Genomic DNA, 27,507 nt, shown 5'->3' with positions numbered 1-27,507 from the left:
AGTATAACAGCTAAAAAGTCCGATAAGGCAATCGAAGGTTGCTCCAGTTTTTCCGAACCGATTTTGTCCGGCAAAAAGTGTCAAAAGAATATTTGTTTCAGAAAAAACGTTATTAGCCTGTCTGACTAGCCAACCAATTTTTAACACTTCAAAGTAGGCGGAGGACCGTGTCCGTCTAGTACAGACTTTTAAACTAAATTTAGGGAAAAAATCTCTCAAAGGGTCCCAAAATCATCAAAATTTTGTCTCTCAAAGGGGCGATTTTCGATTTTTGCCTCGGACATACCTGTCACCTCGCAAAAACCTAGTACCCCCCCCCCCGGAGCATCCGTACCCCTTTTTGCCAATACCCCCCCCCCCATGTATATCTCGAGGAAAGTGTATTGGAACTTTGTATGATTCAAAGACAGATTTTGGATGAAAATTGTATCAAAAGTATCAAAAGATTAAAGGACAACAACAAGATCTGCTATTTAAAAAGATAAATTTCTCGTCCTCCGTGCTTGAAAAATCAATATTTTTGATTAGGTCTGAAATATTTTTGATCCCTGTGGATAGATTAGTTTAGAAAAGAAAAAAAATACGTGTGGGGGAATCGAACCCTGGACCACCTAACCTTGAATCTGATGCTCTACCGACTGAGCTAGTTAGTCATGTTTCTTCGGCGAGAGCAAATGTTTTTATATTACCATAAAAAGTAATAAAAAATGACGTAATGTAATTGCGTAAAACATTTTCATTCGCGCATACAAACAATAGGCAGGATTTTCATTGTTATTTTGTCGATACTGGCGTAATCATTTGAGAGTATTCCGATCAGAATAACAACTAATACTGAAAGTATTCATTTACTCATATTGAGTTCTTTTTTACTCGTACATAATTATCAGAGAAGCAAAAATACAAAAGCCTTACGAGAGAGCGTCCCACTACCGTCCCACCTTAGCGTCCCACTACAGTCCCACCTGAGCGTCCCACTACCGTCCCACCTTAGCGTCCCACTACCGTCCCACTTTAGCGTCCCACTACCGTCCCACCTTAGCGTCCCACTACCGTCCCACCTGAGCGTCCCACCTGAGCGTCCCACTCGAGCGTCCCACCTGAGCGTCCCACCGTCCCACGTCCCACTTCTCCAGTATGCCATTGCGTATTGCATTCAGTCTTTCTCTCTTTTTATGACATTTTCGAACGTTTTACTATCTTATTTAAGGAAACCTGGAAAACCCGAGTTATTTTTCCCGAGTTATTTTTCCGAGTTACACTCAAATTTATAACTCGCTTTTTTTTCCTTCCATTAGATTTTCGAGTTATTTCATGAATTTTAACTCGGTTTTTTTTCCTTCCATTAAATTGTCGAGTTATTTCAAGAATTTTAACTCGGTTTTTTTTCTTCCATTAATTTTTCGAGTTATTTCAAGATTTTTAACTAGTTTTTTTTCCTTCTTTTAAGATTTCGAGTTATTTTTCCTTTCTTTAAACTTTTAATTAGATTATCCCCTACTTCTTCAAAATTTTAGAGAGATTAAATAATACCCTCAAGGGCCTCTTATCCCGTACTATTTGTGTGCCAAAGTGCACCTAAAATCAAACAGGTATTGGCATGTATATTGGTTGCCTCATTATTATGATATTTAATGCTACCTTAAGTGGGTTAATTTTTCACGATTCAAAAAATCTAAAATTTTCGCGTGGAATGAATTTCGCGAATCAGCCTCTTTTTCACCTAATTTCTGTTAATATTTACAAGGATACTCAGTATCTACTTTGTTTATTTTATCTATTTTGCTTTGGTTCCGTATTTTATTCCATAATGGCAGATTAGCTGCGCGGAACATTCTAGTTCTTATAAAAGCACAATTTCTAGCATAGATGCTAATGTCTCAAGTTTCTGTCTAAATCCACCTCCATCGACTATGAATTCAACAGGTTATGGGCCCAGTGCCAACACACACTGGAAAAACATTACGTTTGACGGAGACGAACGAAAATTTGAACTATGGGAAGTAAAATTCCTTGGATACATGAAGATTAGAAAACTCAAAAACATTTTTGTTGGTGAAGATGATGTTTCCGCCGACAACAAGGAACTTGCTTTTGCTGAGCTTATTCAAGTACTTGATGAACGTTCTATCTCCTTGATAATGAGAGATGCAAGAGATGATGGACGTAAAGCATTCCAAATACTTCGAGAACATTACGCAGGCAGTGGTAAGCCCCGAATTATCACACTTTATACCCAGCTCACTTCGCTGAAGAAAAAACCTAATGAAACCATTACTGACTACGTTCTACGAGCAGAATCTGCAGCAAATGCACTTCGTATGTCAAAGGAGACGGTTAGCGATGGCCTCCTTGTTGCCATGGTTGTTAAGGGGCTACCAGACGAATACCAATCATTCATAGCAGTTACAACCCAATCTGAAGAAATCATCCAAGATTTTCAAAAATTTAAACAAACTTTGAAAAATTTTGAAGACACTGAAAATGCCAGATCTCAACGTTCTGCTGGACAAGTACAACCTGATAAAAACTCTGTCATGAAAACCAACGACCAGCATCATCGTTCTAAAGTTACTTGCTACAACTGTGGAATCCCAGGACACAAAGCACCAGATTGCACCAAACCAAAGCAGAATCGAAAATACTGCTCTCATTGCAAGTCTTCGACGCATTTTGAATCAAATTGTCGAAAAATCAAAAAGCATTCATCAAAGAAAGCAGGAAATCTTGACGAAGCAGACCACAGTTTTGCTTTTAAATGTGATGACAACGACAATAACTTAAAACTTATGTCTGATATTGATACCTTTTTAGTGGATTGTGGTGCCACATCTCACATGGTCAATACCGATGCAAATTTTATATCCACCGATGACGATTTCAAACCGGAAAACCATTACATCGAGCTTGCAGATGGATCTCTTGTCAATAATTTAGCAAAGAAAAGAGGGACAGTGTTAATTTCTTTGCGTACATCTGACAATAAGATTGTTAAAGCAACATTGGAAAATACCCTGTATGTACCTTCATTTCCGCAATCCATATTTTTTTTCAGTTAGACGAGCACTCGAAAAAGGAGCCAAAGTAATTTTTGATGGCGAAAAATCAAACCTTATTTACAATGGAACGTCTTTTCCCTTTGTACAACATGCTCGTCTCTACTACCTATGCAAATCGTCAGAAAATACCAGTCGTAAAGAAAGTCTTGAAACTTGGCACAAAATTTTGGGACATTGTAATTTATCTGATGTGAAAAGTCTAGAAAATGTCGTCCAGGGGATGACTATTACAGAGTCAAAGCCATTCGACTGTGAAACCTGTGTTTTATCCAAACAAACAAACACTCGAAATGTTGATCCAGACATCAGAGCAACCAAACCCTTTGAGCTTATTCACACTGATCTTGCTGGACCTGTGGACCCAGTTGCCAAAGAGGGATATCGATATGCCATGATCTTTGTTGACGATTACTCAAGCTGCTCATTTACCTACTTTCTCAAGGAGAAGTCAGATGCTGTGAAAGCCACCGAAAAGTTCTTTGCAGACACCAGCCCATATGGTAAGATTAAAACATTGAACTTTCATACTGAGATTATTCCCAATGGAGATACCGAAAGAATTCGAAGTGATAATGGAGGGGAGTACATCTCTGAAGAATTTAAAACACTGCTCAGAAATCGTAATATAAAACATGAGCTTACATCACCATACTCTCCGCACCAAAATGGTACCTCTGAACGAAATTGGCGTACCCTGTTCGAGATGGCCCGGGCACTCATCATTGATTCAGGTTTACCAAAATATCTATGGACCTACGCATTGATGACCGCAACACACATCAGAAACCGATGCTATGTTCAACGCATCAAGACCACTCCTTACAGCCTTATCACAGGACGAAAACCTAACATTGCCCAGCTCCACATCTTTGGTACCGTGTGTTACTCATACAACCACAACTACGTGAAGAAGCTAGATCCACGTTGCAAGAAAGGTTATTTTGTGGGCTACGATCGAAACAGCCCATCCTTTCTCGTCTACTACCCTGAAAACAGAACAGTCATGAAACATAGACTTGTTAAATTTACTGATCGTTTCGAGCACAGTGATGATGCATCTGAGCCAGATTTCCATATTGAACCAGCTAACCCAGCTGAAGTTAAGGTCGACGCCAAAGACCACGAAATCAAAGCAGAACCAGTCAGAGCTGAACCATCACAACCAAAGTCGTATCCTTTGAGGAACCGGCAAGAACCCAAAGTCGAAGACAAAGATTCTGTCAATCACGTCCACATTGATTTTTGCTATCATGTCAAAACTCCAGTCACATACCATGAAGCTGTGAATTGCACTGAAGCATCAAACTGGCAAATGGCCATGGAGAACGAAATACAGTCACTGAAACGTAATGATACCTACACACACTAACTGATCCGCCAACCAACCGTGCCGTTGTCGATGGGAAATGGGTATACAAAGTCAAAGGTGACCCAGATCAACCAACATTTAAAGCAAGGTATGTTGCCAAAGGTTATAGCCAGATCGAAGGAATCGACTACACTGAAACCTTTTCACCTACCGCTCGTATGGAGACAATCCGATCACTGATCCAACTTGCTGTTCAAGAAGATTTAATCGTTCATCAAATGGATGTCAAAACAGCTTTTCTACACGCACCTATCGATGAAGACATCTACGTATCTCAACCAATCGGTTATGCCATCGAAAATAAAGTTTGGAAGTTGCAGAAATCGTTATATGGCCTTAAGCAAAGCGGCCGCAACTGGCACAAACTCTTACATGACTATGTTGTCAATGAACTTAACTTCAAACAGTCTGCATCCGATCCATGTCTCTTCTCAAAACGTAACGAGAGAGACACAGTCATTCTACTAGTTTGGGTCGATGATATTATTATAGCAGCAAATTCAATGCAACTCCTGAAGTCAATCAAAGAAAAGCTTATCTACTAAGTTCGAGATGAAAGATCTTGGACAATTATCCACGTTCCTCGGCATAACATTTGAACACCGAGATGAAACTATCACCATGTCACAAAGTCACTACTTGGAGAACATTCTAAAAACTTTTGGTTTCAATGACTGTAGACCAAGAACGACACCGTGTGAGCAGAACATCAATTCGTACGCTGAAGCCACACACCAAATATACGACAACCACCAATATCGTCAAATGGTTGGAAGCCTGATATATGCGATGACTTGTACCCGACCTGATCTATCGTTTGTCGTAACCAAACTATCTCAACATCTTTCCTGTCCTGATCCTGGAGATTGCGCAATGATAAAACATGTCTTCCAGTACGTCAAGAAGACTGTTGATCGCAAGTTGACCTTCCGAAAGTCATCAACCCCTCTTCGTGTTCATGCATTCAGCGACGCCGATTGGGCTACATCTGTGGAAGACCGCCGAAGCGTTACCGGATACTCTATTAGTCTCAACCCAGAAGGTCCTGCTGTCAGTTGGAAGTCTAAGAAGCAGTCGTCTGTCGCTTTATCAACGTGTGAAGCTGAGTACATGGCTATATCAATTACTTGTCAAGAGACAATTTATCTCAATCGTTTGATCAACGAATTACTCCAATCGAAAACGCAACCAATTATTGTCAAAAATGACAATCAGGGTGCCTTAGCACTCGTAAAGAATCCTGTGAAGCATACGAAAGCGAAGCATATAGATATCCGCTACCACTTCATTAGGGAATGTTATGATGAAGGAAGTATTTTGTTAGATTATGTCCCGTCCGGGGACAATGTTGCTGATATCTTTACGAAACCACCAAAGAAACAGTATCTACTCAAATTCGAACAATTTCTCTTTGGACAAAAGTAAAAAGGAGAAAGTTGCCCTCAAGGGGGGATGTTAATATTTACAAGGATACTCAGTATCTACTTTGTTTATTTTATCTATTTTGCTTTGGTTCCGTATTTTATTCCATAATGGCAGATTAGCTGCGCGGAACATTCTAGTTATTATAAAAAAGCACAATTTCTAGCATAGATGCTAATGTCTCAAGTTTCTGTCTAAATCCACCTCCATCGACTATGAATTCAACAAAATATCGTTCCGGTGGAAAATTATACCCCAATTTTCGTCCCCACTGAAAATAATCAAATAAACCAATCCTCAATGCAAAATATCATGCTATGTTTACCATTCCCACTGAATTTTATGACTTGAAAACGAAAGAATTCAAATCCCTGGTCATAAAAAATAAGGGAATATCGATTCCCATCAAGTTTCAGTCCGTTATTTTTACCCCCACTGGCTGAAAAAATTCTGCCAGGTCTGTGAGAAGGGGTTTTGGTTAGGATGTGCATCTTTTTTTGATGCCTCAACGTCAGCGTTCAGGTCTCCTCCGACTGTGACAAATACTAAAATTCAACAAAAGGAGCAGTTGAAGAAAAATCATACAGGTCAAGAAATAATACAGCCGTCTTTCTTATTGGCTTTAGGTTGAGTTTGCGCCTTGGAGTATTTTGGTGACGTTTGATGTGACGACGTCGTGTAACTCGGCACGTTTGTTGACGGTGAAAAACTCGAATCCTCAGTAAGATTTAAAACGTTTGAAGCAGCTGCAACACTTCTTCTGGGTCTTTCATTTAGAGGTTTCAATTTGTGTTTGTAACTGAGAGAATTGATTGCTTGTTTCTGTCTTCGGAGAGCACTTTGATCAAAATCTACAGAATAACGGTTACCACGCAACGCCAGGTTTTCGTCATCTTCTAAGAACGTGATCAGATATTGAGGATAGCATTGATCGCGCTCAAAGACGATATACATTGAAGGTGATGAGATGTTATCGACACAGCTATCGTAAAGTGTGTGAGGATCTAAAGGTGATATTGGTGGTGGTCGTTTGATGTCAGAACTTCCCTACAAATGAAAAACATTGGAAATAAGTGGCTTCATTTCCCATCCAGGAGTCTCGAGTCTAGCCATTCGGGCTTTGAAGTCAATGGTTACAACTGCGAAAAATGATACCCCAATGAAGAAAGCTTAAAATGAATGAAAGTTTACGCCACCTCAGAGTATCAGATGCCCGGAGGGAAACCAACAACAACATGGCTAAGTGTAATAAAAAAAGACTTTAAACTTAAACTTTAAACTTGAGCTGGGAATACTCTACGAATGGAATACCATCATTAACCGCTTATAACTAGCCTCTACCTTCACCCCACCTCCCTTTCCCCTCTTCTGTCCCACTGCGAAATGATCACGGTGTTACCATAGATTTATAAAGCCCGAAGGGCTAGATGTCGTGCTTTGAGCTCTTCCAAGCAAAAAAAAGTGAATATCGCAAAGAATTTTGCTGCTATAGTTTTCGCAAACACGCGAAGTTTTTTATTGGTCAAGCACTGAAATTCTGTTATAATGTCACATGACTTAGGTAGGATTCCCTTCCTAACCTCGGCACAGTTTTCAGCCGAAGCACGACATCTAGCCCTTCGGGCTTTAAAATCTATGGGTGTTCCTTTTTCCACGTCATCAGCCAAATTTTATTTTCTATTTTAATTTGTTTTTCTCAAGTACATGATTCTGAAAAATAATACCGGTAATTTAATCGTTTTTACGATCATGGCCGAAAATGCCAGCTCCGAAGAATTTACAGAATTAGATTTGGCAAGTTTATTTGTGAAAGTCTAGCCGTACAGGGCTCAACTGGCTGCTCATAAGATGCATTCAAGAAACGTTACGACAAATATCTGTGCCCGATACCTGACTGGAGAAATAAATATCATTGAAACAAACTGAAGTCAGTAAAGTAAAAAAATATATATTTTTCTATACCTTTGTATATCTTCCTGCCAGAACCTTTGCTACGAACATATATTTGATTTTATTGGAATCCGGTCGCGTGAAGTTGCGACTGTAAGAAGCTTGTGTGGCGAAATAACTTCCTTGGCCGAACATCGTTGCGTTTTTACCGTTCAATCTCCAATCAAAATTCTGTTTACATATCCCATCAACCACTGCGGCATCAGTCCCATGATACAGCTCGAGTTCATTGACATTGTTTTCGCCCAGCTTCTTTGCGAGTATTTTCTTTTTGCTGAGAAAAAAATATATAAAGAAGATATACATAGTCGTTTATATGGACAAATTTCTCAACAGGCTGAAACTTCGTAAAGAAGATCCTATAAGGATACAATGCTGAGCCCCAGAAAGAAGCCCATCGATGCGAGGATTGGAAAAGACTCGAAATGAGGTCTAAGAGACTACTTAATCCTCATACGAGATCGGCTAATTCTGGTGATTTATGAAGCATTGAATATGCTCCCTCCCAGAAAACTTCTATTTTCATTTTCCGTAGGTAAAAGTTTTTTGAAAAAAACTTTCAGGCGTTGGAAATTTTGTCCAAACTTCAACTGTACTCACAATAAGTATATACCTTTGGTACTTTTGATAAAACTCTGCATTACAGATTTCTTCCACATCCAAAACAGTCATATTTCTTGCTAGTGAAGTTTTGAACTGTTGTGTGATTTGTTGTTTTTTGGTTGGTTCGACATCGAGACGACCACCTTCTAAGGAAACTTCTTTCGGCCAATGCCAAGGTGTGATGTCTTCCTCTTGTGGCGTTGATGACCTGTTGAAATCATATGAAAACATCATACGAACGAATATTATTTTGTAAACCTAAGAAATTGCTTTATTTTATGTGAGTGTGATAAATTGCGTGGGTTGCGTGCCTTCGTGGGTCGGGAAAAAATTCGTGGGTCCGAAAAAAAAATTCGTGGGTCCATGAAAAAAAATCGTGGGTCCATGAAAAAAATTCGTGGGTCCAAAAAAAAAATTCGTGGGTCCAAAAAAAAAAATTCGTGGGTTCACAAAAAAAATTCGTGGGTCCATGAAAAAAATTCGTGGGTCCAAAAAAAAAATTCGTGGGTTCACAAAAAAAATTCGTGGGTCCAGAAAAAAAATTCGTGGGTCAAGAAAAAAAATTCGTGGGTCCATGAAAAAAATTCGTGGGTCCATGAAAAAAATTCGTGGGTCCAAAAAAAAAATTCGTGGGTCCATGAAAAAAATTCGTGGGTCCATGAAAAAAATTCGTGGGTTCACAAAAAAATTCAACGAAATGAGAAACGCCGTAATAATGTGACATAATTTGTGGTTAAAAATAAAGAGACATAAAATCCAACGGGGTTATCCAAAACGGATTTTTTTTCTTTTTTTTCTATTGTTCTTTGGGGATGAGACATTTAAGTCGATCAAAGCTTAGTGGGGATTTAAAGATTTTTTACGTTTTTCAATGGGGATATGAGCCTTTTTTCAGTTGCTATGCTTTAATTCACCGGGGAAGATTTTTTGGGCCTGAATTTCCAGTGGGTAGGGGTCCCACCGGGTCTGTGAAACAGGGGTGTCATGATATTCCTAAGTAACAACGCTTATTTATTCATTTTTCATACTTCTTTGATGAAAGAAGACCTTTGAAAAACAGACACTTTGAAAAACAGAGACATTTTTCCTTGAATTCCCCTAATGTTTGTTTACATGTCAGGGAAAACCCGCATTTAACAATAGCAAAAAATTTGTAGGTCAAAACATTCGAAAAGTATAATCAAAGGGCTTTCCAAATATGTATAATGTTATGGGGTTTCCTTTTGAAGAATGTGGTGATTTTCGAACAAGAAGAGATCTCGGAAGAGATGGCATAATAAAAACTTTTCTAAAATCTAGATTTTGACGTAAAGGGCATAGGAAATTTTGGCATGAGTATTTAGTTTTTAGTTTTATAAAGAGTTCAAAGCATTTAAAAATCCAAAACATATTTTACATTGATCAACAAAAGTAAATTAAACATCGAGCTGGGTTTGATTTTCAAACTAACAGCCTAAAATTTTCAAATAAAACTGGAAAATAGTCTGGAAAATAGTCTGGATGAAGAACTTCGAAAAAAAAATCCCTTTTTCGCACAAATGGCCGGCAGTTGTTTCTAGCTACTCATTCTTTTTTGCCATTTTTCATCTCCAAATTAAATAAAAACTTACTGGTCATCCTTGGTAGTTTTTGATATCCAAAATTGAATCACCATTTGATAAGAATAAATTTTAGATAAATAAAGGCTGCCTTCGATAACAGAATTTCGAAGGCAGGAAAGTCTACTGTGAAAACTGAAGCAAACAAAGCATTCCATTTCTATACATACATACCTCTTTCAATCGAATCTCAATTTAATTAATTCTACAACTTTCCTTCATTCTCAAGTTTTATTTTTGAGAATGAGAGTAATAATTAAAGCACGATAAGGTTTTATTTTTTGAAAATAGCTCAATGTGTTCTTTTCAAAAGCCAAAGTCTCAAATGAAAGTTTTTGTTTTGATTTTGATTGCAACATTTTCGAATCTTTCGAATGCGTGACGCAATTTGATTGGCACAAAATAGAACGCGCGCGAAAAAACAATGCAATGACTTCTTCTCTGAGATGACAAAAATCGCAACACCAATTTCGATTCGCGCGATTTGTCCCATTAAATTAATCCGTAATTTGAGCCCTAAGTTGGTGAAAGGAATGGGAAGAAATCTTTTTTTTCAATTGCATGAAATAAGTTTAATAGCAAAAATTGCATTATCTTTAAAAAAAATTTCTCTCTTTGCTAGCTAGGATTTCGTAATAAATCTTTTGAATAGAGCCCAAGTTTCTGTTCTATTGTATTAAATTTAAAGCGTAAACTGTAGCTTAAAAGATTAATATTTTGACTCCTTATGGCTCGTGTCTTGGTCTTGTCGTCTATGTCATTTCCATAAAATTTCTTCTTTTGTTAACTTTTAACTAAAGTAAATTCCTTCAACCTCGTGTTTATCTAAAAATATTTCCTTTACTTTGATAGTTTCTTTATATATACAGTTTAAAATACAAAGTGCACGACATTTTTTTAGGAATAAGAATTTTCTTAAAGTCAAAGAAGTTGAAAAAAAAATTCACATACCTAAATATTTTGTGTACAAAAACACGAGAAATCATTTTATCTTTATCTGTCTTTTTTCTTTTCTTCAAATTCTTTTTTTAATTTCGCTTAGCGAAAGTATTACGATAGCCTTTCTGCGGCGGCGGCGGGGGAGAATTTTTTTGGGGCGAAGATTATGGCGTTGGCGTTTGACCCGGGCGTTCTCTGGTTAGTTGGTTCAGTATACTATGGAGATAATCATAAGTCGCGTTTTTTTTGCTCGAATATTAATTCCACAAATTTAAGCATATAACTGATTGTTTTTTATTTATTTTCTTATAAGCATATACTTTATAAGAATCAACTCAATAACTCTTGATAGACGATGATATATCTTTCGGTAATTAGTTCTTACAAAGTAAACAAGGGACAGCAAACAATATGAGCATATTTGTTTTTCTTATAAGCATATACTTTATAAGAATCAACTCAATAACTCATGATAGACGGTGATATATCTTTCGGTAATTAGTTCTTACAAAGTAAACAAGGGATGGCGTACAATATGAGCATATTTATTTTTCTTATAAGCATATACTTTATAAGAATCAACTCAATAACTCATGATAGACGGTGATATATCTTTCGGTAATTAGTTCTTACAAAGTAAACAAGGATGGCGAACAATATGAGCATATTTATTTTTCTTATAAGCATATACTTTATAAGAATCAACTCAATAACTCTTGATAGACGGTGATATACCTTTCGGTAATTAGTTCTTACAAAGTAAACAAGGGACAGCAAACAATATGAGCATATTTATTTTTCTTATAAGCATATACTTTATAAGAATCAACTCAATAACTCTTGATAGACAGTGATATATCTTTCGGTAATTAGTTCTTACAAAGTAAACAAGGGATGGCGAACAATATGAGCATATTTATTTTTCTTATAAGCATATACTTTATAAGAATCAACTCAATAACTCTTGATAGACGGTGATATACCTTTCGGTAATTAGTTCTTACAAAGTAAACAAGGGACAGCAAACAATATGAGCATATTTATTTTTCTTATAAGCATATACTTTATAAGAATCAACTCAATAACTCTTGATAGACAGTGATATATCTTTCGGTAATTAGTTCTTACAAAGTAAACAAGGGATGGCGAACAATATGAGCATATTTATTTTTCTTATAAGCATATACTTTATAAGAATCAACTCAATAACTCATGATAGACGGTAATATACCTTTCGGTAATTATTTCTTACAAAGTAAACAAGGGACAGTAAACAATATGAGCATATTTGTTTTTCTTATAAGCATATACTTTATAAGAATCAACTCAATAACTCATGATAGACGGTGATATATCTTTCGGTAATTAGTTCTTACAAAGTAAACAAGGGATGGCAAACAATATGAGCATATTTATTTTTCTTATAAGCATATACTTTATAAGAATCAACTCAATAGCTCTTGATAGACGGTGATATACCTTTCGGTAATTATTTCTTACAAAGTAAACAAGGGACAGCAAACAATATGAGCATATTTATTTTTCTTATAAGCATATACTTTATAAGAATCAACTCAATAACTCATGATAGACGGTGATATATCTTTCGGTAATTAGTTCTTACAAAGTAAACAAGGAATGGCGAACAATATGAGCATATTTTATTTTTCTTATAAGCATATACTTTATAAGAATCAACTCAATAACTCTTGATAGACGGTGATATATCTTTCGGTAATTAGTTCTTACAAAGTAAACAAGGGATGGCGAACAATATGAGCATATTTATTTTTCTTATAAGCATATACTTTATAAGAATCAACTCAATAACTCTTGATAGACGGTGATATACCTTTTGGTAATTAGTTCTTACAAAGTAAACAAGGGATGGCGTAAAGTATGAGTATTTTTACTTTTCTTGTAAGCATATACTTTATAAGAATCAAATAAATAACTCTTGATAGACGGTGAGATACCTTTCGGTAATTAGTTCTTACAAAGTAAACAAGGGACGGCGCACAATGTGAGCATATTTATTTTTTATAAGCATATACTTTGTAAGAGTTCTTAAAAATTAAACAGCAATTGTTCTTAAATTGGTCTTATTTTTTTAGTGATTTTAAGTCTCCTTTTTCTTGTAAAATTGTTTCATCAAGGCTCGATGTAAAGTAGATTTCAGATTAGCTTTTATCTCTACTTCTTCTTTTTCCCATGCGGTTCAAATTCTAGGCGAAATTTTCGACTTCATGTCGTCTTGTTTGTTCTTGATCTTGATGTTGAAATTTTACACGAAAAAAATGCTTAAATGTACGGTGGCCGAGAGGGGACAGCACTTTTTTTTTCGCAGCGTGTTTTTTTTTCGCAGCGTGCTTTTTTTTCGCAGCGTGCTTTTTTTTCGCAGCGCGTTTTTTTTTTGCAGCGTGCTTTTTTTTCGCAGCGCGTTTTTTTTTCGCAGCGCGTACTCTTTGCACGACTTTAAATTATCTGACACCCGATGTAGAAATTTTCTTCCGACACGCTAAAGCTCTGAAGGTCGGGAAAATTTTCAACATCTGGAAGAAATACATTACGGAATTTCGCCTGACCGCGTAATTTTTTAGAAAAGTGGGCCCGAGTGCAATTTGGACAGGGAAGGTGTCATGGCCGACAAAATTTGGGTCAGAAAAAACTTCAAAAGGTTTCACGAAATAAATTCAAATACAAAACTTTTTGGAGAAGGAATCATGCAAAATATTATCATTCTTTTCACAAGGAGGGCATGTAGAAATACTCAAATAAGTATTTTTCCTTCTTTAAACTGATCACAGAAGCAAAAACAAAATAGAAAAAATAACATTGTACACAAAAAAGCCTGAAAGAAGAGAAAAGTCATAATCAGCATCTATAATAACACTAAAAGAAAAACTAAAGCTATAGAAAATGAATACTAACCCTCAATGAACACTTTTGTGAAGTTTAATAAAGATTTTATCCAACTTCAGTTCTGGAACACTGAAGTCGGTTTGTCGGTTGTCGGCCGGTGGACAACAGTTATATTTGGAGGACGGTCTAAGATAGATAACAACATGAAAGTTACTGATAAAAGCCTAAGCCCATAGGATCATACCTGCTTTAGTTTCTTTGGTCTTTGAATGGTATAAAATTTGAGAAAGTGCAGAAAAAATCAGCCATCAAAACAAACAAAAACAAAAGTTATGATTATCAACTTTTCTGTGGTAGAAACACATTTTTTGGGTTGGTGCACATACAGAAATTACACTGGATACTAAAACTAATATTCAGGGAGTGATAAGTACAGTTAAACTACAAAAAATCCATCAAAAGAAACCAAAAACAACCATAACAGCACACATTTTTTGAAAATTACATCAGCCATGTTGTTTGTAATTTTTGCCGACATACTCATGACGTGGTAACTAACGACAGTGATTTGACGGTCTTTTTGAGGCGCCAGATCTCAAAAAAACAATTTTTGAGCGTTCAGCACGGCCCCGAAAATGAGGGCTAAACTTATGTCGGCACATCAATGGATGACTACTATTTCTCTCCGATGGTATATTGGCCCGCTCCTTTAGAGCTTTAGCGTGGGCGGCCGCCAATACGCCATCGGAGTATCAGATAAGACTTTAAAATACCCAGTTCAAATGCCGGCGAAGTGAGTGAACTGGCTAGACTGTTGTATAGTGCACCCAGTGTTACAGTGTTACTCAACTTCAATTCAACAACGCAAAATGGTTTATTGTACTGAATGTGGGAGTTTGATAAATGATGCCATGGCAATATTTTGTTCTAATTGTGGAACCAAAGCCTATTGTCACCAGACGAGACTAAAGCAAGGTGTGACTGATGAACGCGAAATAATTGAACATTATTTTAATGAAGGTTTATTGAAATACAACCAAATAGTCATCATGTTAAGAATATATCATGGTATCGAGATGAGCTTAAGAACACTGAAACGTCGTTTAAAGACATATAACCTGTCAAGAAGTTTTACAGACATCCCAGTACCTGCTTTATCAGCCTTAATTTTACGTGAAATGGAAGGGCCTGGCCAAGGTAAGGGATATCGAAGTATGTGTAACCACCTAAAACATTCCTTTGGTATTAGTGTAAAAAGGGATTTAGTGATGAATTTAATGAAGGAGCTTGATCCTGAGGGTGTTATGATCAGACGAAACCGACGATTAAACAGACGAGCATATTCTTCCCCTGGTGCCAACCATTGCTGGCATGTTGATGGGTACGACAAGCTCAAACCTTATGGCCTAGCAATTCATGGTTGTATCGATGGATTTTCCCGGAAGATCCTTTGGCTTAATGTAGTCAAATCAAATAACAATCCTGTGATAATTGCATCTAAGTATTTAGAAACTGTGAGAAGATTTAAATTTTGCCCAGCTAAGTTGAGATCCGATCTTGGAACTGAAAATGGAATCATGGCTGATGTTCATTGTTTTTTGGTTCAGAATGAAAATGCTCATTTCTATGGTACTTCGGTATCTAACCAAAGAATAGAAAACTGGTGGTCATTTCTAAAAAAATCATTCACTGGCTGGATTATTGACTTTTTTAAGGAGCTCATAAGTGATGGTAACCTCATCCTCGGCCATTATGTTCATTTGAAATGTGTGTGGTTTGTATTTTCCAAATTTTTACAAAATCAACTCAATGTTGTAAAAGATGAATGGAACTCTCATCATATAAGAAGTTCTCGTCATGATACTCAAGGAGGCATTCCAGATATACTATTTTATGCTCCAGAATCCGTCGGTTTTGAAGATAGAAAAAAAGATTTAGACGAGGATTTGATAGCTGACCTTTTAAACGAAAGAAACATTCCTCAAGAAGCGTCAAACGCCGTCGTGGAGAACACAGATGAAGAATTAAATGCGTATTTTCGATATGTTATAGAATCAGAAAACTTTCAATATCCTCCACAAAACTGGGCAGAAGCTAAAGAGACATTTTTACAAATTATCCATAAATGTGTATAATCAAGAGTATCTAAAACTTTTTTCGTTTAAATTAGACAAAAATACTTAGAGACAAAGTAACTTAATTTTGCTCAATCATTCGCCCTTAACCCTTTCGTTTTCGGTGTACTCTAGGGAGTCCGTACGTACACGAGTCCTGTCAACGGGAGGAGGGGGGCAAGAGGGTCATGGTCAAATATTGGCCTCCTCACCTCAAACCCAATGGAAATAATTCTTGCGGGAATTGATTTTCGTGTTTTTCCCGCAAAATATGATTTTTTTGAAAATTTTGTTAAAATTTTTAGGAAAATGAAAGAAATTCATCTGAAAAAAGGCCAAACCCGCGAAATGTATTTTTTTCGATTTTATATTTCGACCGGTAAAACTTTTTTCAAAGTCTGCAAGATTCTAAATATTTTTGAATATCTTAGGCAAGACCAATTCAATTTATTGTTCTACGGGCCCAACCGACTTATTTTTTGTCAAATCGAAAAATTAATAATATTGAAATTTCCTGAAATTCCACTACAATAAATTTTACACGCTAGTTATTTGTAACAATCCAGATATTTTTTGGAAAAAACTTTTGGTACCTTACCGTACCGACCTTGCTTGATTAATGAAAATCTCATTCTTATTCTCAACTTTAGTTGAGCTAGAATCTCAGAATGTTTGTTTGTGAGTTTGTTTGTCCGCAAACTTTTGGGCAGCGTAGAGAGCGGAATAATTGGTTTAAGGAGCTGAAATTTGGCACACGCCTTCCCTATGTTAAAACTTAGGGGCAGTTTTTTCAATTTTTTTAATTTCGCTCTTTTTCGGGAGTTATCCCCATTTTACCGGGAAATTTTTCTACTTGAATTTTTGCAATCTAGATATTTCATTCCGATTTTTGTTTATTCCTGAAATTGCCATCTGGGTTTACAATCGAGCCTTCCCTTTCCTGTGAACGATCGCCACGTAGGCTTATCAACCAAAGTTTACAATTTAGCCCTGCCTTATTCCGAGTGACCATCACTTTTGGATTACAATTTTAAGTCTTCCCTATTCCTGATTACTCATCACCCTATGGGTTTACGACTTAGCCTTCTCTTATTCCAATCACCATTCACCACAGGTTTACAATCGGCCTTCTCTTATCCGCCCTAGTACCCATTGCCCTTTTAAAAAAAGTGTTTACAATTGGGCCTTTCACTTTCACACGTATACTGAAGTTGAGCGCAGTGCTTTGGTCTGTCCAGTGCTTTAGCACGTTACAGTTTTAGACAAACAGTTGTCAGAATTTCGCAAAATATGGTCTGTCTTTGAGGATCTATATCTAAAGAAGATTTTTAAATTCTGTTTTGATATCCTAAATATGTCATCAGTTTTACGAAACTTTCTTTTCTCCATGGAGCGCCAAAATTACCAAAAATAATTTTTTCGATTTGTTCGCGTCATTCTATAGCTATGACGTCATCAGAGAATTCATTTATCTTCAAATTTGCAATGAAATACAGTGCTTTGTACTACAAAATTTAGAGGAAATTCAAAATATGCTGACGTAAGAAAAATGGACCATTTTAGTGAAATGAATTTGTCGGCTTACTAAAAGTTAGAAATTGTCACGGCACGTCAAAGCTAGGTTAAGCACGGGTTTATTTTGACCGTAAAGTGCGATACCGTAGGCCTGTACATAACTTGCCAAAGCAAACCATGCAAGTGAAATCTTATGTACAGGCCTACGGTATCGCACTTTACGGTCAAAATAAACCCGTGCTTAACCTCGCTAATCAGAAGGCATAAACCAGCATTTAAAAAAATTGAAGGGGGATGTTTTTGCCCCCCCCCCTCCCGCCAAAATAGGGTTACAGTTTTAAACGAAAGAATGGGCCAAACTTTGCGCAAATTTGCCAATTCAATAATTTATGAAATTTGAATTTTTAAGTTGTCAGGAGGTATGGGAGATAAAAAACAGGAGTATCAACAATGATTTGTAGTGAGATATTTATTGTCTTAATCTAAAGAGACTGATGGGTGATACGAAGTGCCAAATTGAATCGAGGATAACTCAGTGACTAAAATGTGCTAGTGTGATTTTCAAAAAATGTTTCTTTTTGGAAACAAACCATGCGTTTTGAGCATCCCTATTAAAAACCTTTTTCTGTAAAAAAATAGTTGAATAAGTCATTCCATCCCTCCAGCAATTAGTTTATATACCAAAAAGTAGGTCCAAAAAAAAAGGAAAAAAAGAACAAGTATGATTTTTATACTTCTTGAGATATATGCCAAAAAAACCACCTTTAACCGGACTTTATGAACTATGGTCATCGAATCATCCATCGCAAAACTTAATCTATAGGTCCAAAGAAAGCTAAAAATTCGTTCACAAAGTCCGGTTAAAGGTGGACATTTGGGCATTTCTTTCTGGACTAAGTATAAATAGAAAAGTCATCATAAATAAAACAGGGTAAAAATCTGGAGAAAAAGGATAATGATAAACAAGTTACCTAACATGATACTAAATATCTTTCAGTGATCTAAAGTGATTATCTGATCTCTTCGAAACCGTTGTTGCTAAACAATAGCACTACACTTTAAAATTCTTCAACATTTTCCAAAGGTTTTTTTTTCATGAAGCAAAAATTTAAACATTCACAAAAGAATAAATGCAACAGAAAGAACCTAGCATTGAAATAGATCAGAAATCTACTTGGAAAACTTCTAAAACACTTCCAAGAAAAAAGGTTTCAGAAGAAGTGTAAAAATATAAATATCTCTCTCTCTCTCTCTCCCTCTCTCTTAAAATCCTGGTATACATAGGTTGATATATAATATTTTAACAATAAAAAATAAAGAAAATCTTGATTGCCATCTACTATCAATAATGTACTCTCAGGTGCTGAATAAACGCCCCCTCCCTGCTTGTTAATTTTTCGATTTTTTCCCAAATCCCCAGCTACTAAAGGAAAAGTTCCTTGTTTTTGCTCTAATATGCCTAAACTTACTCTATTTTCATTCTTTTTAGCGTTTTTGGGCCACATTATCCAACCAACCCAGTAATTAGGAGCTCCCCCTGTTTATTAAATTTCAAACAAAAATTCAAACGTCCCCGTTTATATTGATTCCCTGTTTATCTGGCACCCGAGAGTAATTTTAATAAAGAACAAAGGAAGAACTAAATAATATCAACTAAAATATCGGCTAATATCCACTACATATTTAATAAAATATCCAATAAAAACTTTTAAGATTGATCATCTTTTCAAAAAGCAATATTTTTAAGGGTCCCAAATAAATAAAGATCTTAAAAACAACGAAAAAAAATCTATATTTTAAACATCAGATGATGGTATCATAGAGTGAAAATGTTTCAAAAAGGTTATTGAGAAAAAAAGTAAGCCATATTGATGAACTTAAGATTCAACAATAAATAACAGAAATTTTAACATAAAAAATAAGTCTCATTCTTTACCGAAACCTGGAGAATCACATATATCCTCTAATAGGGCTCTATTAAAGTCTTCAGTGTCTACGCAATATCTCTCATTTAATGGTATTTTGAACAACAGTTGACATATACTGATAAAGACACGTTCACCTTTTTCACATTCATCTGGCATTGCAAACTTCAATTTACAATTTCCAATCATTGACGGCAACACAAAACGAGATCCTGAAATGAATTTTACAAAGTCAGACAGTGTTACTTCTTTTTTCTGACTGATTTCCTTTTCTCCGTCAATATTTAGGACTGATAAAATGAATGGCTCGTCCTCAATCGATTGGACAAAGTTTGTAATGTTATAGTAAAAATCTCCCTGAAATTTTCTGATTTCCTCAGATTCTTTATGATAATCAATTTCTGAAAATATTTTGATAACATCCTCTGAAGAAGGTTTTGATTTTTCCCCAAGAGAAAATTCACTAAACACTTCCTCTGAATGACATAAAAGAACAGAATGCAAATCATGGATATCCATTCCACTGGCTACATCAAGAATTTCTTCTGAGCATCTGCAAATAATGAATGTTCAATAATATTTTGGATGAAGCTATTTTTTCTCTTCAAGCTTGACTGATGATTTTGATACAGCATCAAATCGTTCTGGGAATTCATCAATATTAATGGCTTTTTGAAAGTCAGTTTCAGTTTTTGAATTGTCAACTTTGATCAATTTTTGCTGAATTTCGAAATCTGGTACATCATGGATAAAGAGTTGAAATGTGATTTTTTGAAAAAAGATTTTTGAAACCACTGCAGGCATCAGATATCTTGGACCAGCACAACCATATAAAATGGCTAACCCAGTAAATTTCCGAGGACATAGAATTCCTTTCTCTTTAAGCGTTCCATGTCATGCTTGAATGTATATCCGTCACCAGCACCAGCACAAAGGAGATACTTTTTGATGTCCTCAAAAATAACAGTGAAGAATTCTCTTATAAGTCCACCTCTGTCTCTAGCGTCTTCCCCGATAAATGTTACATCAAAGGGTGTTACCGACTTTTTGAATGCACGGTTAAGTTTCTGAAAGGTGTCAGGCCAAGCCTTATTTCTTCTGATTTCAAGTTTGAAAGAACTTGTTTGGGGGGGGTTTCAGGGGGTACCCGATTCCGCAATTCCGTCAATTTTTTCTCCAATTTCCGTCAAACCGTCTTAAATTGAACCAAAATTCCGTCACCGAAAATTCCTTTGAAATTCAATTTTTTTGTCGAAAATTCCGCAAATTTTGAATATCTTTTACCAATTCCGAAATTCCGCAAATTTTTTTGTTAAATTCCGTTTTTCCGCACTAAAATTGTCTAATTTTCCGTCTCCGTCAGAGAACCCTATTTCCGTAATTCCGTCTAAATTTTTGCCAAATTCCGCCACTCCGTCCGAAAAAAGGGCCGATTCCGCTCCTCCGCCAACCATGAAACCCCCCCTTGTTTGATTTAAAGTTTCATTGATTGATTTAAGTTTACCATCAAGAGTATCATCTTCTTCTGGCGTTGTTGTATTTGCGCTAGAATGAGTTGTTTTTCTCTCTTGGGTGGTTTCTGCACATGCATTAGAAGAATTCAAATTGGATGGTGGATTTCTTTCTGCAAAATCGTTGGTTTTCACCTCATGTGGAACAGCAGAACTAGCCGTATGGAGGAGTGGTGGGGTTGCGTTAGAAAGGTGTTCATTATTCAACATTTCATCATCCCCATCTATGATGATAGGATTATATCCACCACTATTATAGAGTTCATTAGCATCATCAAAAAAGTCATTTTGGTAAGTTCTATCTCTAGCATTAGAAGTAGCTACAGAAATCGTTTCATCATCATCATCATTTTCTTGGTTCTCGTCATCATCATTTTCTTGGTTCTCGTTATCATCATTTCCTTGGCCCTCTTCAGCACTTTCTGATCCTGATGTTGATGATGATCTCTTGAATAAAGTGTACTCTTCCAAGTCAGTTTCTTGGACTAAGAAGAAAACTATTTTAGAGTACGGATCTCCTAAGTTTTCTTTATAGTCAGATAAGATAAACGCTTTCATCGTGCCAGGTATATACACCATCTCAGAATAATCATGATAAAGGAGTATGTAGTCCTCTGTCGAACAAAAGTTTTGATCATGCTCTGCAAACTTCTTAACTGCTTTCGATTTTAATTCTGTTGCATTTACACGGTCTAGAACCAATACAGGCAATCTTCTTCCTTGCCTTTTCCATTTTCCATCTTTAAATGTTAGCAAACCAATCTTAACCAATTTTTTTTTTGGACCCACGAATTTTTTTCATGGACCCACGAATTTTTTTTGTGAACCCACGAATTTTTTTCATGGACCCACGAAATTTTTTTGTGAACCCACGAATTTTTTTTTTGGACCCACGAATTTCTTTCATGGACCCGCGAATTTTTTTTTGGACCCACGAATTTTTTTCATGGACCCACGAATTTTTTTTTTGGACCGCCACGAATTTTTTTCATGGACCCACGCATTTTTTTTGTGAACCCACGAATTTTTTTTTTGGACCCACGAATTTTTTTTCTGGACCCACGAATTTTTTTCATGGACCCACGAATTTTTTTTTTGGACCCACGAATTTTTTTCATGGACCCACGAATTTTTTTTGTTGACCCACGAATTTTTTCCCGACCCACGAAGGCACGCAACCCACGCAATTTATCACACTCATTTTATGTCCAAAGATCTCGAAAAACCTTTTCATCAGAGTAGCAGAGGATATAAGTCGTACCAGAGCAGATCCCGTCTAAATGCGAGTATACAGTGAGTTCGAAAATAATCGGAACGATTTTTATGTTATATGAAGTAAAATCCTCAAAAATAATTATCTTACTGATCTTATGGGATAAGCCTCTGAGTAGTTGAACAAACACTAAGTTGACAAAAGGAGTCGTGTTTTCAACCTTCTAAGGCCTCTCTAAGTGTTACAAAACAACAAGAGTTGAAAATAGTAGGTATCTATCAGAGTTAGAATCTTCGACAATAAAGTCAACTAAAATCTCACTAAGGGTAGGACAATTTCTAGAAAATCGTCCCTGTAAGGGTCATTTTTTAACCAACTTCTCTGAGGGGGACTCTTCCTTTAAAAGTGTTATCTAATCTTATCTCTTTTAGGGTAAGAGCTCGGAGGTTTGGTCCACACGTAGGCGACATTCTCCAACCCTAGTACATCCTTATAACTTACTTTGCATTTCTAGGATCTTACAAACCCTTCTCATCAGGGTGGCATCAGTAAAGTGGAATGTAGAAATTTTAATACTCCTAGTAGAGTAGTGGCCTGTTGAATGAAATATACATACGTTGAAACAAACACAGGTCTCCTTATTACATTTCTTTTGGTGAAATAAACAGGACCCAAATTGTGCTGTTGCATTGTGGTGAAGTCTAATTTGTAGTTGTATTCTCCAATCGTAAAAGTTTTGTGGGTTGATTGATTCTGGTAAACAAAGTCGTATTCCAGATCGCCAGGAGAAACCTGAAAGTTTTGTAACAGATATAGTCAGGTTAACGGACTGTAAGAAAATTACAGATTGAATATTTTTTTCGTTGTCTGCCACTGATCCCTGCCAAAGCTTACAAAAGCCTTTAACAAAAATATACAGTTTTACAAAGAGTGACCGCTTTTCTTCAGTTAATTCTTTCTACCCCCTCTTGCTCTGAAAAGAAGAGCTTCTAAAGGGATAAGGAGCTATAACTTTTGAAGAAGAGAGGAAACAATAAGTTCATGAACATCATAAAATATTTTTCTAAAATTCATAAAGTTATATAAGTTGTAAAAACCTAGCTCCGAAACAAACATTAACCTTCCCTCCCACTGCGGGAGTCAGCCACTGAAATATCTAGTTCCTTTTTTTCTCGTTTCAGATCATCAAATGCATGGAGCCCCCTCTCGCTTTTGCCTTACCGACACATAAGGCTCTGGACTTACGAAAAATCTCAACATCTTGAGTTTGAATTCAAATTTTCATCATTATTTCAGGTTTTACAGCGGAGTTCTGGAAACCTAGTCATAGCTCCTCCTTTTATCCTATCAGAACATCAGATAACTCCAAGTTTTGGCCTAACCCGTGAATGAATCGGACGATCTTCATTTATCATATATTTCACTCCTTATTATCTTTTCAACAAGCGCAAATCTACCGTTTCGTTTCTCATACGACACTAGTGGTACTGGATATTTATCAAAAAGTAAATCAAAAAAGCCCTACCTTTCCAGTGTATTCTGTCCACTTTCCAGAATTTTCTTTCCAATACCACTTCCAAGTAGTGTAAGAGCCTTTCGGCATACACAATGAAGTTCTGGTGGATAAACGGCGAACTTCAACGTTTTGGTTCATGTAGAATGCAGTGATTTTACTGCTCTCATCAAATGTGATGTAAGATGCTTTGTCAGCAAAACTGAAAAACGGATCAGAATTAAGTCATAGACCAGCAAATTAAGTTTTTAATTTGAAAAGATACCTTAAGTGTATTAATTTTGGCAGGGATTATACTTGGCGGATTTGGCAGTTTTGGTAAAATCCGCCGAATTAAATACCCGCTAAAATTTTTAAAATTCACCTACCGCCAAACTGAATATCTACTAAATTTAACAAATCTTTTTGGGATTGAAATTCTATTATTTCCCCACCCGCCAAAAATTGCATTATTGTCAAGTTTTTTTTGTTAAGTACACGCTAAAATGAATACACTTTTAAAGAGTATTATGTCGCTAAAATTTCCTTATTGGTCAAAGAACGACCGATTCGAACTTACTCATATCTGGACTGCATTGGATCACAAAAAGCTTTCTCAATTTCGACATTCAAATTATTCGGGAACGACTTCCAAGAAGTTTCAATAGGTTTTTTGTATTGCCATAAGTATGGAGTGCGATTTTTAGGATGAAGAAAAGAGCAAGTTTCGTCTTTGTCGCAGACGTCATCCACATATTCCACACAAATCGCTTCGTCTTTCAAGAAGTTGAATGTGGCTGAAAAAGAAAGATTTTTAGTTTTTAAGTTGGTGTACTTTTTTAACTTTCTTTCTCTCTGAAGACTCCGAACGATAAAAATCCTTGATGATAGAGCACAGGCCCCTACAAAGGGAGCTATTAAAGTGTCATCTCGTTTTGAATATTTGAATGATTTGGAGATATATAATACAAAACTGAAACTTACGCTGCTGCAGAAATTCTTGTTTTTTCTTTTCTTCAGATTTCGGTTTGAAATACACCAAACTCTTCTTCAACAACGAAGTGTCCGAAATATGAAACAATTTCATGATTTCATCAGCGTGATTATCGGACAAAGCTTCTTCGTGACGAAATGAACAGAGTGCCGAATGTTTACGACATTGTCCATTCACAAAGTCGCCACAGATATGAATATTTTCACATTGTTGTAGATCAGTGCATCGGTTCTTTAAGTACTCTTCACAAACAGACGGCAAAGTATTCTTCAATAAACATTTCAACGGATGAGTATTTAACGGTTCCAAGGAAAATTTCCCAATGATTCCTTTGTTATGAGCTGATGAAAAATCATGATGTTTTCCACAGGATATTGCTGAGTGACTGATATCAAAAAGTGATTCTTTACAGATATGGAAAAAGCCGCAATCCCCAAGACAGCCAGCATTTGACCAGTAATTTATGCAAAGTTTGATGTCCTTGACGCAGAGGAAGACTTCTTTCTTGGTACGAGTCAGCCGGAATGTATCAGGATGGTTTTTCAACCAATTTAAACAAAGCAGCAACTTTGATTGGAAGAAATGAGCACAGATTGTATTCTTCTTTATTTTAACATGCGCGTTAGGACATTGTATGATATATTTGAAGACGTCTAGTTCTGACGGTGGCTCCCACTCTTGTGTCAATTTTGTGGTTGTGTCAAATCCAGTGAAACCTGTCGTCGATGATAGTTTACGGTCTTCATGGGTCGGGATCGACTGTGGCTGCTTAAGATCCTTTTCTATAACTGTGGATGGCTTGATGTTTGATCGACTTTGTGCTAGAACTTTCTATACCAACTGCTCAGAAGTCTCCAAAGGGAGTACTGGGAGAGGTTTGGTTGCAGATATCTCTTGCGCTAAGGGTTGCACAGTTGGAGGTTTGGGAGCTTGACGTTTTACAGGTTTCTCTGTTGTTTCCCATTCCATAATCGATGTATCCTTGTTATCGAAGTCAAATTTGCTCTGATTAATAACAAATGAAGTTGCTGGCAATGGTTTGAGTAATGATTGCTGTGGTGGCATCGGTTTCATTGAAGACGGTGGCAAAATATAACCAGGGCCCAGGAGACCCTGGACTCTGGATTCTCCAGAGGAAGGTGGTGGGATCGGTATTCCATTAGCAGGTGTACAAACGCCGAAGGGCGTTGGTCCAAAAGGACCAGGAGACGTTGGAGCCATAGGCAGTATGGGATTTATGTTGGAAAGAGATGTGCCGAATGCTTGATTTGTCGGTGAAAATGCACCAGGAAGTGGTTGAGTTGATGGCGGTATTGAACAATCCTTCTGTAGATAAATTAGTTTGCAAAAATATTAAAATACAGTTCAATCTCTTTAACTCGACCTCTATAAACCCAAATGTTTCCTTAAGTCGAACACGTTTTCCCGTCACTTCAGTTGACCTTTTAAACCTTACTCTGAAATTTCCTTAACTCGAACAAATTTGTGTTTTCCTCGTGCGGGTTCGAGTAAATAAAGACCCCACTGTAGTGGAAAACTCTTCTGGAAGGTAAGAAAATAATAATTTCAGAGCTTATGTTGAGGCAGTTGAATGATATTGGTAATATATATGGAAATTACAGTGAGAAGATCGGCAACTAATATAATTTGAAGAATAATGAATATTACACCTTTCCCATTAGTTTTTGAGAAAACAAAGATATATACCGTTTCGTTAACATCGATTGTGTTGGTTTCCAGATTAACTCGTTCTTTAATGACCTTTGTCGTTTTCTCAAAAACTCCTAAATGAGAAACGCCCGGAGTATATGTTTTTGGATTCTGTTGCAGGGGGTATAGACACGTTGATAGTTGGTAGAGTGGTGTGTGTTTTAAGCTAAATTGAATATCTGAGTTTGAATTATAAATAGGTAGTATCAAAGCTCTGGTCGTGGAAAAAAGTTAGTACAGTATACTAAAAAGGTGGTGGTAAAAAATCAAGATAGTACGATGAGTTGGTAATACTCCTGTATGTTTTTTGAGATTCTGCCAATACGTAGCGGATTCAAGTTACAAAAATATCTTTAGAGTGAGTTGAATCAAGAAAGAATTAATTCCTCTTCACGTCCTAGAAAAAACCTGTCAAACTTTTTGGGGGTTCTAAAGCTGTTGCTTTTCATGTCTGATTGAATACAAACTTTCTATAATATAATAAATAGACTCACGGATAGTTGTTCTTTTACGGGAAAACATCAGACTAGAACGTAATTCTTTCTCTGGGACGTGGTATTCTTTCGCAATTCGATTGGCTTGCTCAGATTTTAAACCTTCCTCATGCTGGAGTGGACATGGGATAACTCTTTGCAGTTACCACGAAGAAAGGACAAAAAAAAACACATGTATGTCGTCACATTGATCAGTAGATTTGCAGTTCCTGATTGATATTTCGGACAGACAATAGGATATCTGTGTGAAAACAAAACTTTCAGTTGATGTTCACTCAAATCTTCCAAATGATGCTTCTTGAGAAGTTTTCGTTCGTGTTTGTCATCGAAGCCATGATTGCAATACATCCAGAATTGCTACAACCATTTATAACAGTAATATAATTTCGACAAAGATGAAATCCAGAACAATCAACTTTCTGGCATGGTTTTTTCTTGTTAAAAAAAATGCCATTGCAAAGTTTAACATCTTTAGGGCAAACATAAATATAATCATAACCATTAATATAAAAAAACTCTGAAGTGATTTTTATATTTTCCAGTTGTTTTAGATCGTTAATAACCACCTGTTCCAAGATTTTCGATTTCCAAATCAAGATTAAGACGTGCTTTAGGAGAGCTGAGGATTTGATCATACAAACGTTTTAAAAACATTACATGATGAGATGGTTCATTCTCCTTTTCATGTTTAGCGAATAAGATATTTGCCAAAACGTCATCGACTTCCATTTCATGGA

At 36.3% G+C, this 27,507-nt stretch overlaps 3 protein-coding genes across 3 annotated transcripts; 2 read left to right on the top strand and 1 right to left on the bottom strand.

The window, feature by feature from the left end:
• Positions 1 to 1,913: 1,913 nt before the first annotated feature.
• LOC136815614 (uncharacterized) lies at positions 1,914 to 3,059 on the top strand. The gene has a single exon (XM_067072068.1). It carries the CDS (start codon positions 1,914 to 1,916, stop codon positions 3,057 to 3,059), a length of 1,146 nt encoding a protein of 381 aa, XP_066928169.1.
• Positions 3,060 to 5,217: 2,158 nt separating this feature from the next.
• On the top strand, positions 5,218 to 5,853 carry LOC136815613 (uncharacterized). The gene has a single exon (XM_067072066.1). The coding sequence runs from the start codon at positions 5,218 to 5,220 to the stop codon at positions 5,851 to 5,853; it is 636 nt and encodes a 211-aa protein (XP_066928167.1).
• Positions 5,854 to 6,172: 319 nt separating this feature from the next.
• On the bottom strand, positions 6,173 to 27,118 carry LOC136815612 (protein mono-ADP-ribosyltransferase PARP12-like). The gene is made up of 10 exons (XM_067072065.1): positions 26,917 to 27,118; positions 26,274 to 26,350; positions 25,509 to 25,892; positions 24,557 to 25,397; positions 24,153 to 24,369; positions 23,606 to 23,795; positions 22,697 to 22,872; positions 8,414 to 8,611; positions 7,813 to 8,074; positions 6,173 to 6,897 (listed from the first exon to the last, which is right to left on the bottom strand). The coding sequence occupies exons 1-10, from the start codon at positions 27,116 to 27,118 to the stop codon at positions 6,439 to 6,441; spliced, it is 3,006 nt and encodes a 1,001-aa protein (XP_066928166.1). The 3' UTR covers positions 6,173 to 6,438.
• Between the last annotated feature and the right edge of the window lie 389 nt (positions 27,119 to 27,507).

Source organism: Clytia hemisphaerica, unplaced genomic scaffold (genome assembly GCF_902728285.1).
Source record: "Clytia hemisphaerica strain Z4C2 unplaced genomic scaffold, Clytia hemisphaerica genome assembly, whole genome shotgun sequence".
Classification (NCBI taxonomy): Eukaryota; Metazoa; Cnidaria; class Hydrozoa; order Leptothecata; family Clytiidae; genus Clytia; species Clytia hemisphaerica.
This window is presented reverse-complemented; position numbering and strand designations above follow the sequence as displayed.

Coding starts and splice junctions, on each gene's coding strand:
- LOC136815614 (XM_067072068.1), top strand. CDS start 1,914: ATGAATTCAACAGGTTATGGGCCCAGTGCCAACACACACTGGAAAAAC.
- LOC136815613 (XM_067072066.1), top strand. CDS start 5,218: ATGACTTGTACCCGACCTGATCTATCGTTTGTCGTAACCAAACTATCT.
- LOC136815612 (XM_067072065.1), bottom strand. CDS start 27,118: ATGTATTGCAATCATGGCTTCGATGACAAACACGAACGAAAACTTCTC. Junction 26,351..26,916: donor TTTTTTGTCCTTTCTTCGTG/GTAACTGCAAAG, acceptor TTTCTCATTTAG/GAGTTTTTGAGAAAACGACA. Junction 25,398..25,508: donor GGGAAACAACAGAGAAACCT/GTAAAACGTCAA, acceptor CAGTTGGTATAG/AAAGTTCTAGCACAAAGTCG.